This window comes from Trachemys scripta, chromosome 10 (assembly GCF_013100865.1).
Source record: "Trachemys scripta elegans isolate TJP31775 chromosome 10, CAS_Tse_1.0, whole genome shotgun sequence".
NCBI classification, from domain to species: domain Eukaryota; kingdom Metazoa; phylum Chordata; order Testudines; family Emydidae; genus Trachemys; species Trachemys scripta.
In genome coordinates, this window is record NC_048307.1 from 30,116,816 (window position 1) to 30,133,285 (window position 16,470).

Consider the following 16,470-nt stretch of genomic DNA (forward strand, 5'->3'; position numbering starts at 1 on the left):
TACAAAGTAAGTATTTTATTGGCAAACCTCAGCAGAGGCTGTGGAAAGCTGTTCTTATGACATTGAGCTGATCAGCTGGCTAGCAAATGTGTGGCCAGAGACAACAGGCTAACTAATACGTGAAGTTAATAACGATATGTGCCACCAGAGAATAATATGCTGTCTATTAATGCCATCATGAACATTTAAAAGCCCAGGCATAAATTCTGCTGTTATCCCTATTGTGAAAATAATAATTAAAAATCTAATATTTTACTTTTGTGGCCAAAAGAAGAAATACTTTACACACATTTTCTACCTGCATAGGTTGAGTCGCGTGAAATGCTGGCTTCTATGACAGTCAGTTCTGTTTCATAACAGAGAATCTTTCTTTATCCTTTTTGTGGGGGGAAGAAGATAAAGATAGCTACACTACTTAATGATGAGAGGTGACATTGCTGAGCTGCCAAGAAGCTCACAACCCCAGCTGTACTCTTCATTAAAATATGATCAGTTTTAAACTAAAGAGATGAATATTTTTAAGTTAGGCAAAATCTGGGCATCCATAACTTGTCAAGATCCTAAGGGCCACTAAACTGAATTAAACAAAGCAGATTGTAGCCACCCTCGGCTGTCCAAACAGCAGTGCCGTTCCCACTAATTACAAATCCCAGCAGGCAGTGCTTCACCTTGATCTGAGTGGAAGGCCTCCTGGATCTAGATGGAACATTACGTGCTGGGGTGTGTAATGTCCAGAGTTGTGTTCTGTTTCAAAAAGACAGCAGCAACAAGCCAGATTAGGTCCACAAGCCATACTTTGGCCATATTTGTTCTAAGTAATGCGAGCTGCTGCTTTGTTCCCCAAGTGAAACTGCCAGTGTTTGGACAGTAATGTGCTCTTTCAGGAAATAGATCTGGGGAGGGAGAGGATCATGTTTGTCCATTTCTTGACAGCTGAGGAACCACCCCCACCCCCCTCCAGGAAAATGAAACCAATCATGCCCCACCTCCTTCCTGAATCCTGCTATGTGGTGTCATAGGGGCCTGCACAGCTTAATTTATACATCTTCTGCACACCACATATGGGAAATGCTGCTATAGAACTTCATAATATACTTCCTCTTTCTTACATGCTTTGCTGAGTAGTAAAATAATTGAAAATATTGACATGTTACGTATGATTGTTGTCATTGGAGTTAGCAGCTATTGAAATTAAACAAACACCTGAGCTACTGTATCAGGTATTCTGCAAACTGAGGCAGACATTGGTGCTTTGGTTACGCTTACTTTGTTGTGAAGGTTTCCTCACTATTCATAGCAGAGACTAATTTTTTAAAAAGTGAAAGCTGAGAATCTGGAGAACAATTAAGAAGTCTGTGACTGATTAGCCCTGATTAGTTCCTCTCTCTCTCGCGGGCGCGCTCTCTCTCTCTCTCTCTCTCTCTGAGGGATGGCCCCACATTTGGGGAAATGCTGGAGTGGGGGGGTTCAGTTCTTCCCAAGTTCATTTTGCATTTGTGTAAATATATTCCTCCTGGGTACAGTGGGCTTGATTTCTCCTGAAATCATAACTGTGTTAAACTCCCCATGTCAGTGATTCCTACTCTCCTTCATTTTGCCCACTGCTGGATAGTGTTACACTGACGATGCAATGCATTGTGCAGTGTGACCTTCTTTGGGGAGGGATTTCCCAAAGGCCTGTGAAATGGAAAGTGTTTCATGATGCTCTTCAAAAATTGTCTTGTTTGTATGTCATAGAAGCCAACACTACATGGTCAACTCTTGGGACTCTATCAGCTACAGCAGGGGTCGGCAACCTTTCAGAAGTGGTGTGCCGAGTCTTCATTTATTCACTCTAATTTAATGTTTCACATGCCAGTAACACATTTTAACTTTTTTAGAAGGTCTCTTTCTATAAGTCTATAATATATAACTAAACTATTGTTGTATGGAAATTAAATAAGGTTTTTAAAATGTTTAAGAAGCTTCATTTAAAATTAAATTTAAAATGCAGAGCCCCCCCGGACCAGTGGCCACGACCTAGGCAGTGTGAGTGCCGCTGAAAATCAGTTTGTGTGCTGCAGGTTCCCTGTCCCTGAGCTACAGTCTTTACCACCCTCCTTGTCTCTCCTCAGGACCTCACAATCCCTGAGTCCAGTACAGTGAAGAGAGTGATGACTGGAACAGTGGCAGGATTTAAGTGGCCTCCTGGTGTAAGTGAGGTAATTAAACTCTTAGCTTTCTTTGCACCAGAAGTGATTTAGGAGCTAGAGTGACTCTTATAGGAGTGGATACGCTGGGGTCAGCTCATTTGAGTCTCACATTTTCCTAGGCTGTAATAATATTCATAGATCTTTCTTCCTCCTATACAAGGTGGAAAGAACAGCTAGCCTTTTTTATGATCCTGAAATGTAACTGCATCAGCCGGTCAGTGTGTAAATGAGCAAGCTTTGTTCCTCAGTTAGCCAATTCCCTTCCTCTGGGGTCTGTGTATCGTGTCTGCATATTTTCTACCTGGTTATTTGTCAGCAGTCACACAGTATGTCAGCATTTCCGGTTTAACATCCTTTTAGTTTTAACTCTGCTATCATTAGCAGCACAAGTAAGGCCTTACCTTTTTAAATTATTTTTTCCTGTCTTCCTAAAACCCCAGTTTTAAACTGGGAAGTTCGAGGAAGTTGCATGATTGTGCCCCATGGGGCTTAGATGTTGTAGAATATATAGTATGGAAGATCATCTGCTGAGGGTAATCTCAAATTTAATCTTTCTAGTCTTTCTAATTTGACATGCTTTGAACAAATAGCACTTGAGTATCTCTTCTGACCAGGATTCTAGACTGGCTGGTATGCCACTTCATTCTTAATATAATTCAGCCATATTCTCAATCTCTCATTCCCCTCCCATAATTTCCTGTTTCCCACACATTCCCTGAGTTGGGAATTACTCTGTCAGAGGTCCTAAAGTAGGCAGGCAGAGAAAGGGAAGCAATTTATTAGGTTTCTCAAATAGGGAAATGCTGCCATCCATCTGGGAGAACAGGGGAATCAATGCTGAGGTTGCTCAGTAAATCTCTGGTGATGTTTCTCAGCCTGTGCTTTTCTGATTGCAGCCTGTGAAGGATGGTGACCCACATTTCCATCACTTCTTGCTCAGCCAGACAGAGAAGGTGAGCCATAGTAACATAGGTATTGGCAGACTGGCTCAAACAGCTGGTCCATCTAGCTTGGCCTCCTGCCTTCTGCAGGGTCTAATGTCTGATGCTTCAGACAGAATGCACAATAGCCAGTTGTCCAGTGCTGTGCATTTGGAGCTACAGCTATGAAACTCTTTCACACCCCTGTAGTGGTCCTCTCACTCCCTAACCTTTGGACTTAGGTGAACTTTATTTTAGCATTTATAACTACAAATTTTACAGGCAGTAAAAAATTATCCGGCCACACGATTTGACTCTGACCATCAGCTGCAATGAATTCCCCATATTGATAATATCACATGAGAGGTGGTATTTCCTGTGTCAAGTAACCCATTGTTCTTGTCTTCTGGGACAATTGATCTGCTAGTTCTTTCATCTGGGTTGAGCTTCGTGATTCGGGTCCTGAATAATGAGTGGAATAGGTAGGAGAGCATTACATTGAACCTTCTTGCCCCTGGGAAATGCAATCAATTAAAGCCAAGAAACTCAGGTTGTCATGTGGGATTTTTATCATCAGGCTGTGAAGATTAAGATTAAAGAGAATGTCAAATAAATGAAGTGGGTTTGTATCCAGGTAGGGATCTGGGCAGAGACAGCTGGATTAAGAGGAGATAGCTGCAGATTCTAACAGGTTCTTAGCTTTTATCTAGATGAGCTCACAAAGAACAACACAGGAAGCGAAGCCTTTATCACACTCTATTTGTTAAATCCCCCACACCTTCTCTCTTACTAATAAGGATTCTGCTTTTCCAGCCGTCAGTGACACATTGAGTGTAGGTGTGAGGCAGGGTATTCTGCAAAATGCTAATCTGCATCCTCTGGGGGAGAAGGGTTTAAGGGTCTCCATCTTCTGCAGTGTCAAATGTGTGAACAGGTAAGTCCCCTATACTCCGGGCCTGCACCTTCCATTGGTGTGGATTGTCGCATAGCAGCATGTAGTACCTGTGTTAGAAGAGAGGGTGAACAGCCTGAGTAAGAGCATTAGGGATTTTGGTACCCTGCATTGCAGGAAAGTTGTGGACTTTATTTTTTCTAATGGGGAGGAAGGTAGCAGTCTCTTCCTGCATTGCAGATGATGCTGTGAGGATGAATTGCCTCTTTTTTTCTTTGTACCAAGGTATGGTCAGTTTCTTTCTGTACAGGGCAAGATAAAACACGAAAGCACCAGCCCTTTCCCTAAATGTGTTTTTCTCCTTTTCATACAGCCAGCTGTCTGCTATCAGGCAATCACTAAGAAGCTGAAGGTGTGTGAGGAGGTAAGGCAAACCATCCCGTTGTCTTATTCTTATTGTGTTGAGGTCTGGCAGTTCTGCTAAAGTAAGAATATCTTATGGCTTGTCTTCACAGGAAACAGGATCCACCTCCATCCAGGCAGCAGACAGCACAGCAGTTAATGGCAGCATCACTCCTACTGACAAAAAGTAAGGCCCCCATGTGTTCCAAGAATCTGCCTTCTCTCTCCTTCTGCCACTCAGCTCTAGTTCTCTTCCTCCACCTCCTTCTTTTTCCAGGTGGAGATGGGGAAGCAGCCATTGGCTCTGCTGAGAGACTCCGGGTGGGTGAAGTAATATCGTTTATTGGACTGACTTGTGTTGGTGGAAGGAACAAGTTTTCAGGCTTCAGAATTACCTTCCCCAGACCTGAAGAAGAGCTTTGTGAGCTCGAGAGCTTGTCCCTCCACCAACAAAGTTGGTTCAGTAAAAGATACTACTTCACCCACCTTGTCTCTGATATCCTGAGATCAACATGGCTATAAGGACAATGCAAACAGCAGTTGACCATCCTGTCACTTATAATAAACTTTCCCATCCCTCCCCCACTATTTCTGCACCATATTCTGTCCCTGTGAGACTCTCATTCATGGGAAACACCACATATGAGGGTGGAGGTGCTGCACTATGGAATAGCTCAGCAAGAGGCCTTCAGGATGCTCATAGGGGACTGGGTTTTGTCTGACCCTGATACACACATTTGCAGTGTGTGACATGACATGACAGAACATTACACAGATCAGCGCTTCTGCATGCAGTGTGGGCCGCAAAGATAAAATGTCTCCAATAATGTTTGGCAGACGACCAGGTTTGTTTGCTCACTAGCTCAAGCAGCTAGAATGCAAGAGGAAGAGGGCGGCGCTTTCTCCCACCTCACAGGAGCACGTGAGCCTTCTGGTTTCTTCTAACGTTCCCCTTCTCCTTTCTAGAGTGATAGGAGCCAGAGCTGGGCTTCCTGTTTCACTCTGTGACTTCTGTCCTGTTCAAATGCAGATCAGACGCTGGTCTGTTGTTTGCCGTTAGATCAGTTCTTTCTCTGGGGATGTCAGTTTTCAGCCTTACTCAAGGGGACCCAAAGTAAAGATGAAATTATTCAGGTAAAACCCTTTCCCTGAAGGGGGGCAGGGAGAGGGGTGTCTTTTCAGCTGTGAGAAATGGAAATGGGCAAATCCTGTTGCTGAAGGAACTAGAGTGACTCATTCCGACCCTTATATGTTGGTTTGCTTCAAAAGCAGTATGTACAACCAGCTGTGAACCAAAGGGCAGATGTAAAGCTGAAACTGAAATGCATCTGAAATGGCTTTGTTCAAATTAGCATTCAGAAATGCTACATTATGGGGGATAGAGATGTAGTTCTCAGTGTGTAAACTCTGAAGTGTAATTTAAATCCACTCTTACTTAGTATTTCAGGGTCTCCTACTAGCATGTCATTTTGCAACAAACTGGCATGATGTATACAGGATCCCTGGAGCCATAGCTGCAAAGAAGTTCCTAGTGTGGAGTAATAGGGAAGGAACTTTTGCATGATGACTATAAAAATCTTGACATCCATTAGGCAGCTGGTGTGCTGAGATCACTGCCAATATTGTCTCATTGTTTCCTTGTGCTCGAGTACCAGCTTGCTCTTCATATAAATCTGAACTCTGCCTTTGGAAACAGGTGGGTTCATAAAAATACTCTTATTTTACCTGAGTGCAGTGGCACAAGCTCTTGGTGTGTCGGGCCTCCATCATGTGCTGTATAGTATTTTCAGTGGCATCGATGTCTGACATCTGTTGTCTCTGTGCGTTCCCTTTTCTTCACTGATGTCTCTCTCTTTTCCCCAGGATAGGATTTCTGGGTCTCGGCCTGATGGGAAGTGGCATTGTCTCCAACTTACTAAAAATGGGGCACACGGTCACTGTATGGAACCGGACTGCTGAGAAGGTAAGTGTGTCCGCGAGAAGGTGTGGGATGGAGTCTTTCACAGTGGAACCTGTTTGTGCCTTAACTTCCAGAAACGTGTGCACCTGCTTGGAGGAGTGGAATGCATAATGCCATTGGATTATTGTATTCAGGTAGAACAGCCACACTGATCATGGTGTGGAGGTGGACAGCCAAGAAAGGTTTAATTCACTCTGTGAGAGATGTGCCATTTGGATGAGACTCTCCACCCTGGCACCCTGTTGTGCTAAGATGGAATATCTGCTTCATCTTGAGAACCTGAACTGCAACAATGAGGCTGAGGTAGTTTTCCAGGTTTCATCATCAGAAACTAATTCAAGAACAGCCGATTGGCCATATAATGTTAGTTCATAGTATCCAATGTACTATTTCCGTTCCCTCCTCCACTTTTGGTGTCCGGTGGGGAAGAAAACACCACACAATATTTTGACCCCAAAAGAACTGCATCAGTGTGACACCAGTGTCTGAGTGTGGAGAGAAATTACTGTCTTTGGCAACAGATGTCATTTGATCAGCACAATTCCTAATGCTCTAGCAAGGTAACAGAGGAGTTCCAGGCTAGGATTTAGATTCTTTAAAGTGTTTTTGAATACTAAGGGGTGTGTGTGTGAGATATCTGCTTTTTTCATGAGATCACGGCATACAGTGATATAGATATAGATATACACATACATATGTGCGCACAAATAGTGTGGCCATTTTTCGTATGGATGACGAGACACCCTCCCTCCCCCCCGCAACACAGACAGTGGCAGAAGGCTGACCAGCTGGAGAAGCAGACAGTCTAATAAATAAACACCACATCGTTCTCAGTACTGTAGATATTCCTGCTGACAAAACAGGAGGATACACCCCACAAGACGCACTCCACCCTCCTCCTTTACATGTTCTCAGAACGTTTTCCTTCTCTTGTACTCTATCTCTGCCTCCTGGGGTTCAGGAATTGTTCAGGAGGCACCTTGTGCATCAGAGTCTCCGTAGTGGTCTGCCCTTCTGCTAAGACACCAGGCCTGTCTCACATCAGTCTGGATACGATGGTTAGAGTGTGTGTTACGGCAGTGGCTTAGAGGACCTGTTGCTTTGTGCTTCCTGCTCCTTACGTTTGGATCTGTGACTTTTGCAGTGTGATTTGTTCATCCAGGAGGGGGCACGGCTGGGAAGAACCCCCGCTGAGGTGGTCTCGACCTGTGACATCACCTTCGCCTGCGTATCAGATCCAAAGGCAGCAAAGGATGTAAGGATTATCTCTTTCTTTCCTAACCGGACTGCAGCTTAGAGTCCTGACTTGTCCTGCCCTACCCAAACCCTTTGGACAGTCACGGAATACAGATTCCTGGTTCCACTGAACATATTAGTCAGGGCCATTCCAGTTGCCAGACATCACAGTAGTAATTTTTTGAACAAAAACATTGCTGAATCCTGTACACATATTTATTTAAAATTACACTGAGAGTATGGACACTTCTGGAACCCTTCGAGTAGACTGGCACTGTAGAGTCAGGTTTGTTTTAACTGATATTGAAGGATTTGAGTTTCTTTGCAGACACCCTATTGCTTTACCCCTTGTCTATTCCCACAGCTGGTACTTGGTCCAAGTGGGGTATTGCAGGGAATACGCCCAGGGAAGTGCTATGTGGATATGTCGACAGTGGACGCAGATACTGTCACAGAATTGGCCCAGGTAACTGCCTTGGACTAAACATCTGACATTCACCGCATTGGAATTTGTATTGTTTCAGGGGGTTAACTCTTGTTTGTTGCAGTACTGGGAGATATCCAGGTCTTTTCTAGGGAAAGTTCAAGCCCAGAGAGAATGAAATAAAGTAACTTGTCAAATGATGTCCAGTTAACAAACTCAGAACAGGTTTACTCAAAGGATTATGTACAGCAAACTATATAATTTCAGTTCTGTGCTGTCAACTGACCAAACTCCAGTTCCTGAGAGAGTTCCCATCCTCCATATTAACTTTCACAGTAGCAGGTTTGGGGGAGGGGGAGAGAAGAGATTTGAGAGTCTTATTAGTAGCTAATAAGTTTCCCTCTATTTGTTCAATAGACAGAATCTGGCTATTCCTTGGTTTGTTTTTAAATACTCCAGGGCATGGGAAGGAAGCTCCTTCATGTGCCTGGTCTTAAAAATATTTACATCAAGAGAGACCCAGATATTTCTATCTGTATCTGAGGGAAGCAAGGTTTCAACTACTTCTAGCAGAAACTTTGGTTTCTTACCTTGACCTCTCAAGTCTATATGCCTTTGTCCTGAAACTGGCTTTGGTCCAGGCCTAAAATCAGGAGGACTGAGCAGTACAATGGCGCACAAAATTTAAATTGGTGAAATGTAAGGTCATGTCTGTTGGTGAAACAAAACGTAAACTTCAAACTGTGGATGTGCTATGAACTAACATGCTCCTGTCGGGAACAAAGGTCTAGGAAGTCACTAGAAGATCTGTCAAAGGCCTGTGGTCCTGGGCCTGCACTCACTTTCATAGGCAGCCAAAGTAAAATTTAAAAGAAACTGTTCTATGAACTTAAATGCCAGGATATTTCCATCCTTTCAACTTCCAAGCCCCTGTCCTTGTGTCTCTCCTAATTTAGGGTGCTGCCGGTGAAATAAACACATCTGCAAATAGTAGTTATCATGAACAAGGGCAGAGTCCATGGAGTGGTTTTCTATTCAACCAACTCCTTTCTAGCACCTCTTCTTCCCCCCCCACCCCCATATAATATACACTTTCACTGTTGTCCCAAATTCCTTAGACTTTTCCAGTGGCATGTGACACAGTCACATATTTTTCAGATACTGAAAAGTATAGTCCTCTAGTCCAGCTTTGTAGGGTGGGGAAACATGAACAGAGGTACGAGTACATAGCTATGGCAAGTTCCTGGGCTAGGGCACCTTTTGCAGTACTCTGTGTAGTATGCTATTTTGTGTTCTGCAGCATTTCCATTCTTCATCTTATCTGTATGTATAGACAGTTTACTTTACCTTATGCTTCTGAACCTAGTGCTAGAAGCACCCTGCATGGTGTTCTTGTTTGCCCTGCTACGTACACAGCGTGTGTCTGTTCTGTTTGTGCATAGCTAAATAGAGTATGTTCTCTTTGTTTCCAGGTGATAGTATCCAGGGGTGGTCGCTTCTTGGAAGCACCAGTCTCAGGAAATCAACAGCTGTCTAATGATGGGATGCTGGTGATCTTAGCAGCTGGAGATAGGGGTTTATATGAGGACTGCAGTAGCTGTTTCCAAGCAATGGGGAAGACCTCTTTTTTTCTAGGTAATTGAAACACCAGGGGCCTTGCAGTTTCTCAGTCAATGCAAGGAGCAGGATTTCCAGCAAGGAGTCTCAGGGGGACATGTATCCTCTTTGCAGACCACTGGTAAGAGGTTGAGCATATCAGCTGGTTGTCTCCTCTCTCTCTCTCATGAGGTATTACAAGAAACTGGACAGGTACATGGTCTGTCTAGAATTGGGTTGTGGGTTCTGAAGTTGGCTGAAGCTCCTGTTTGAAACACTGGAATTGGAAACATGTTTAGGGTGAGGTTTATGACTAGGGCTGCATGAAGCTTTTTAGTTCAAACCATACTTTTCATCACGGTAAGTTTCTCCCTTCTCCCCCCAGACAGTGGCCCTAAGGATCAGCAATCTGTAAGACCAGGGGAAAGGAGAGCTACTAGGGCTCGGGGGTCTTGTGGAGTGTCTAGGATTGCTAATGTTATGTAAATGGGGAGCCTGCCTTGCTACGGGGGAATGTTCAATAGTATGTCTCTTTCACAGGTGAAGTAGGCAATGCTGCCAAGATGATGCTGATTGTGAATATGGTCCAAGGTAGCTTCATGGCTACGATAGCAGAAGGACTGACCCTGGCTCAAGTGACTGGTCAGTCCCAGCAAACTCTTCTGGATATCCTCAATCAGGGACAACTTGCCAGCATCTTCCTGGATCAGAAGTGCCAAAGTAAATTTCCCTCTTGTTTTGTCATAGGCCATGGTTGTTGCCTTAACCTAGCAGCTGTAGGCAGAGATGAAGGGGAAAAACATCCCATTTGCTATCTGCCTGTGGTGCTCGTAATTTTCTCTTGCTGGCCCCTTTACATCAGACTTGACATGAAGGGTTGAATTCTGTGTCTCCCAGCATGGTAAGGACTTAAGGGGACACGACACCTGCAGCCAGTGTCTCCTTAGGACTGGTGTGAGGAGTTCACTGGGCAAGGTGACAAATTAAATGGATGGAAGTCTGCCCTAGGAACTGTTTGGAAGTCTGGACTCAGTTTGACAATTGTGGTAGTGAAATTGTTTGTTGTGTTGTGTGTGACTGGAAGAAGGGACAGGGTGGGGAATAGGGAAGGAGCATCTTGGGAGTTGGGGATGGTGAAGTGAAGATATATGTTGAATTGCATGCAGTTGAAGTATTTTTAGAGTTGATTTATAGTCTGATTTTGTCCTCTCTTTACAGATATCCTACAAGGAAACTTCAAACCTGACTTCTACCTGAAATACATCCAGAAGGATCTTAGATTAGCCATTGCACTAGGTGATTCCGTCAACCACCCTACTCCCATGGCAGCTGCAGCCAATGAGGTAAGTCACTTAGCATCTCAATTTAGTGTGTGGACCTGTCTCCTGCAGGACAGAGCTGGAGTCTTGTGTTGGGTGGGGAGGGGCTGCTTCTCAACAAGGGGGAAAATCTAGGAGGGAAGGCTGCCTTGAGACAAGGTAGGAGGGATTGATGTATATCTTATAGTATGATGGATGAAACGGAGATTTAGGGAGATGGGTTTGATGGGAATTTTACAGATCATTTGTGCCCAGAGAAGGTGACACTTAGTGTTTCTGCAAGATGTGTGTGTTCTATTCTATGTTGTACTAATTACCCAGTGCAATGTGTGCAGTGCTCTGGTTAGTGATGGCTACTCAGTAGTTCTGCTAGATGCAGACTTCCAGGGAAAAATGTAACTGATCCTTTGCCCCTTTCTCTTCTCCAGGTATACAAACGAGCAAAAGCATTGGACCAATCAGACAACGATATGTCTGCTGTGTACAGGGCCTACATCCACTAGGCTGCACCATTCTTACTGTTAATACCATGATTATTAATTAATATTATGATGATACTGGGTTTTAACTCTGGACCAGTCCATCTCTGTCTCTCCATTTCCTTTTATACACAAACTTTGTTGAGATCTGCCACAAGGGCAGCTGCTGCGGTGAGCCTTCCCCTGGTGGCACAAGGGGGGAGGAGGGGGCTCGGATTGTTGCAATCTGATTAGAACATCCATGCCATGCACTGACAGTCACGGAACAGAATGGTGGCGGCTGGTTCAGAAGCTCTGAGGCAATTCAGCCAGAAATCTGCTGCTTGGCTTTTTATTTCTCCTTTGTACGCTTGTCCAAGATGCTGTTTCTAACAATTGCTTCTCTCCTTTTTCCATGGGTAACATATGCATTGGCCTCTCTGCATCGAGGGACAGTTGTAATACATCCCATTTACCTGTGAATATCAGTAGAACCCTAAGTCCCAGTTCGGGGGTGAGAATTGCTCCTGCTCATCACTACTGCTATAGAACAAAGCACCTCCCAAGGGCAGTTCTGCAAGTTGATGGGGCTGTATGTAGGCTGCATGCAACACTGTCTGATCCCCCAGCACCTTGATGGAGCAGCTCCTCATACTGATGGGAAGAGCAAGCTGTATTAGTGTCTTCTCCTCTCTACAGATAACTCTAGCTTAGGGACCACAGGTCATGGTGGATGAGAGACCCTGATATAAACACAGCCTCCTAAAAGGGTAAAAAGCTGCACATCCCTGTAAACAGTGTTAAGAGATTTATAGGAGGTTGCTTAAAAAAATCATAAGTAAAAATTCAAAGATTAAAATTGAGTCCAAATTTTTTTCTTGCTGAAGGAACAAACCTTGAGGTCCTTACTGCCCTTATTTTATGTGGATTTTTTAAAATCATCTGCAACCTCCACTTTTTCCTAACAGTTATTTACAGACACTTCTTAGGTTCTGCCAATATCCCAAGTAGAGTCATGAATCTGAGAGAAGGGGCTAGAGGAATGATCATAGGGCCAAGAGACAGAAAGTCGCACAGTTCCAATCCATGCTCTTCATCTGTGGCCTTCAGGTGGTCATTTTAGCTCTTTGACTCAGTTTCCACATCTGTAAAAATGGGCTTGATATTAACCTACCTCACAGGGATGTTGTGAGGATTGATTAGTGAACTTCGAAAATGTAAAATTTCATGTACAAGTGCTGAGTGTTGCTATTATGGGCACCACACTAGCATAGCATAATATCTCTTGCTGCGGTTGTGACTGCTTGGCAGGATCCCAAGTTTAAGGAAGGCCTAGTAAATAAAACGGGGGCCTAAAGTGCTGCTGAACTTGAGCCTAGAAGTGTTGGAGCTGAACTGCAGAAGTGAACTCACGAGAACACAGAAGAATTTTTAGTGCCGAAGGTGGAGAAAGCCAGAGTCCAAACAATGCCTGAATCTGTAAAAACACAGAGCTTTATTTTAATTCTCTCAGTATTTGCCTTTAAGGAGGATTCTTGCATTTTGGACTCGGAGAATGAAAAGGTTAGTAAAACACCAGGAACCAGCTTTCTTGGCCAAGATCACTTCCCACCTCCTTAGGTTGGGTATCACTCTCGACTCCCTTTATGCTGGAATTCTGAAGTGGAAAAGAAAGCAAATGCAGAGCAGGCTGTGTTCCGTTAGGTCCTTAAGGGCTGCTTGTCCTTTACCATCAGATCCTTTCTGTTGCATTGGCTAAGAACAAACAGCCTTGAAACCCACCTTGGCATTGTTGCCGCCTTCTTTGTTAAGGGCTGTTTAGGAGCTGCAGTGTTGTTTAGGGAAACCCTCTGATAATCCTGTGACTCGGGATTTCTTTAGTTGAAGCAGATGGCTTGCTTGCAATGGTATCTATAAAGTTGTGAGTGTGGTTGATTAAGAAATGGGAACGCATCAGGTATCCATTATGGAATATAACATCCAACTCCTCTCTAAAGGTGTAGATGTGACTTATGTTTTAAATACTTCACCTCTTCTGATGACCCATTACTGTTTGTGAGCTAACACTGTATTACACATCCCCTTCTATGGTAAGCATCTCCCTGCAGTAAGAGATCCTGTTAGACATCACTTTGTGTGATTATCCATTACAGTGTTTATGCACAATCCTATATTATATACATGTCTGCTCATGAAAACCAGTCATCCTGCACCTAGGTATCCTACGTTAAATGTACATGTAACCTTACCTGCTACTACCTATCAGTCTGCTTTTGACATCTTGTATGCACACTTTACAATCACAATAAATCCACAGTCAGCATTCAAAATCCTTGGTTAAACTCATCACAGTTGTAAGATGGTGCACAGCTTATTTCAGTTTGAGGTACGTAGGGAAAGTTACTCACCTCTTCAGTGTGCAGGAGATAGATCTTAGAATTTATACTCCACGATGTGTCTGTTAGGAACACTTGGTATCTGAGCTGGTACAGTGGAGGGCTCTTATGTCCCTGCAGAAGCCTTTTGGAATAAATTTAGGATGAATGGATCTGAGCCAGTGTAGTCCAGGATCTCCCTGCATTACACTCTGGAACCAGTTGGGGAGAAGGAGCTCTTAAGTCTTGTGATCCATATTCTATAGTGAATTCAAAGAATTATACATAGAGAAAAATAGTTCCTGGGTCACTGCACTACTGCAGGTTTGTTTTGTCAGAAACAGTCATGTTCTCAAACTGGGGATCAGAATGTACATGGGAGTGGCAGGCAGAGCAGCAAAACACTGTAATTTATCCTGTAAAAGTCTAACTGCAGCTCTCTAGCTAGATGGATACAGATCTGCTGGAGGGTGTGGTGTTTCCCGCAGGACTGTACAATTATTGATACAAGGGAGCAGAGAGAGCACTCTGAAATAGATATGAAGCATGGGGGAGGGGAGGAAATGGCAAAAAGTGGACTGTTTCAGATGCCATTTCAGGTTCTGGCCCAGGAGTCTGTTTCACTTGGATTCTTGTATTTATCTCTGTAGTCTCTGAACATGAATCCCATTCTGTTTGCAGGCCTGAGACATGCGCAGGTGGGAAGGGGAGAAGCTGTGGATTGAGAGATGCTATAATGAAACTGGCTAGTCAATGTTGTCTTAATATTGTTGGCAATTCTGTAAAGTTCCTTTTTATGAGGATTTCTGTTTTAGCAATTTGCTTTATTTTGACTCCCTCCTTTTTAAAAAGAAAATGTGACACTTGTGAACAGCTTGTAAAGAAAAGCAGTTTCCTTTTGTTTCCTCAATGACAGATCCTATAGGTAATTAAGATTGTGAATTTTTATTTTTTGCCTTGTTTTTAATTAACGTTTGTCATTCAGAATAGGATGTGTGATAATGTTTAAATGGCAAAACAAATTTTTTTTGTGCAATTAACAAAGCTACTGGCAAAAGAAAATAAAACCTTTCTTGGTAACACTGTGTTCTCACGGCTGTTTCTAAGGCCATCTCAAGTCCATCCTCTGGCACGCTCCACTCCATACACAGATTGTAACAAGCTGTCCTATCTCTCACCTAGCTCAGCTGGCACAACTGTCGTGGAGAACCCTGATCCTGCAATGAGTTGACCCCTGTGCCTTTGTGGAACCCCAACGAAGTCACTCGGGCTCTGCAAGTGCAAAGGTCTGCTCACATGGAGCTAATTGTGAGACTGAGGTCTAGTATAGGAATAATAAATACAAAACTGTCCTGGTGCAACAATTATTTCTCTCGTGGCTCCTAAATATGGAGCTTCTGTAGACCCCTGGGAGGCTGGCACTACAACTGCTCCCAGCCATCTAGAATTTCCTTCATCCAGAATATGCTTTTATTAAGTCACATTTATTATTTGTATGGCATAAATGGTGAGGGGCTTTCAGGCAAGCTGTGAAGATAAGATCTTTTAACTGAAGAGCTTACAATCTACAGAGGAAGCCGCAAAGCGCTGTGACCCTTTGAATTCTGACATTGTCACCGTTCCTTATTGCGAAGTTAGTAGTTGCTAGTGCATGGGTGTAATTTGTAAATTCATGTGCTTAAAAAAGAGAACTTTAAAAATTTGATGGTAACAAGACTGAACATGGTGGTATTCTAAACAAAAAGGGCTTTCAACCATGCTGGTAGCTGCTTTCATCACTTCACATTGACTCAGTGGACATTCTAGGCTTAAGCATGTTTGGGGTTATTGTGTGTGTGCTGATTGGGTGGTTGTGCTGACTTGTGAGTTTTGTGCTAGGGAGAGTTGTGTGGATTTGTGCAGGTGATGAATGAGAGGTGTGTGCTGTGGTGAAAATATGTATAGGATAATTGTTTTGTGTGGGGGTGATATTGTGCTGGGAGATTTGTGTTGATTCAGGTAGGTGCCAAATGAGGGGTGTTCTCTGTGGTGAGGGGCTGTGTGTGTTTGGGGTTATTGTGTATGCTGGTTGTGGTGATTTGTGCCTGGAGGCTGTGCCGGGAGACTTGTATTGATTTGTGTGGCTGGGAGTTGGGTGAGGTAATGCACCTTCTGTGCAGTCTCCCCCATACAACCAATGAAATTGTTGCAGGCAATTTAGCCCTAGAGCAGTGGTTGTCAAACTTATTTGATCAGGCCCCCTTTCTTTGTGTCTGTAGTTGTTTACTTCTCTCCCCCTCCCTCCCCCCAGTACATATACCACCACTCAGCTCTGGAGGCGGAGTGGAGAGCAGCAGCAGCTGGCTGGGCACCCAGCTCCGAAGGCAGCGCCACAGAAGTAAGGGTGGCAATGTGAAAAGAGATATGTCACCACAGTTCACAGCAGACCTAGTGCCCCATTGCCAGCCTTACTGCTGCTGCCTCCCTGGGGCTGACAACTGGAGCCCCAGCACCTCCAGGTGAGGGATTGGTGGGGGGGGGGGGGGAGAGGAGGAGAGCCTGAGCCTGGGCTGCCTCTCCAGCTGTCAGCCCCAGGGTAGCAGGGCTCCAGCTGTCCTCTTTATCCCTGCCTCCTGGGTGTGCATGGCCCTTCTGCACGAGCCCCAGCCACCTGAGGCTGACAGAGTTCTTAAAAAAAATTTTTTTTTTTTTAAAAG

General features: G+C 44.1%; 1 protein-coding gene across 8 annotated transcripts in view; it reads left to right on the top strand.

Annotated features, from left to right (window-relative positions):
- Nucleotides 1-14,854, top strand: part of GLYR1 (glyoxylate reductase 1 homolog) — a 34,174-nt gene extending 19,320 nt beyond the window's left edge. For 3 of the 8 annotated variants that reach the window (XM_034784586.1, XM_034784592.1, XM_034784591.1), the window contains 11 exons: nucleotides 2,115-2,201; nucleotides 3,089-3,145; nucleotides 4,378-4,428; nucleotides 4,520-4,593; nucleotides 6,270-6,369; nucleotides 7,511-7,621; nucleotides 7,967-8,068; nucleotides 9,499-9,661; nucleotides 10,163-10,342; nucleotides 10,841-10,965; nucleotides 11,370-14,854. In XM_034784586.1, coding sequence (XP_034640477.1) covers nucleotides 2,115-2,201; nucleotides 3,089-3,145; nucleotides 4,378-4,428; nucleotides 4,520-4,593; nucleotides 6,270-6,369; nucleotides 7,511-7,621; nucleotides 7,967-8,068; nucleotides 9,499-9,661; nucleotides 10,163-10,342; nucleotides 10,841-10,965; nucleotides 11,370-11,444 — 1,125 coding nt within the window. In that variant the 3' untranslated portion in view covers nucleotides 11,445-14,854. The remainder of the gene's footprint in view (nucleotides 1-2,114; nucleotides 2,202-3,088; nucleotides 3,146-4,377; nucleotides 4,429-4,519; nucleotides 4,594-6,269; nucleotides 6,370-7,510; nucleotides 7,622-7,966; nucleotides 8,069-9,498; nucleotides 9,662-10,162; nucleotides 10,343-10,840; nucleotides 10,966-11,369) is intronic. The other 5 variants (XM_034784588.1, XM_034784593.1, XM_034784587.1 and 2 more) reach the window with 4 other exon arrangements.
- The last annotated feature ends 1,616 nt before the right edge of the window (nucleotides 14,855-16,470 follow it).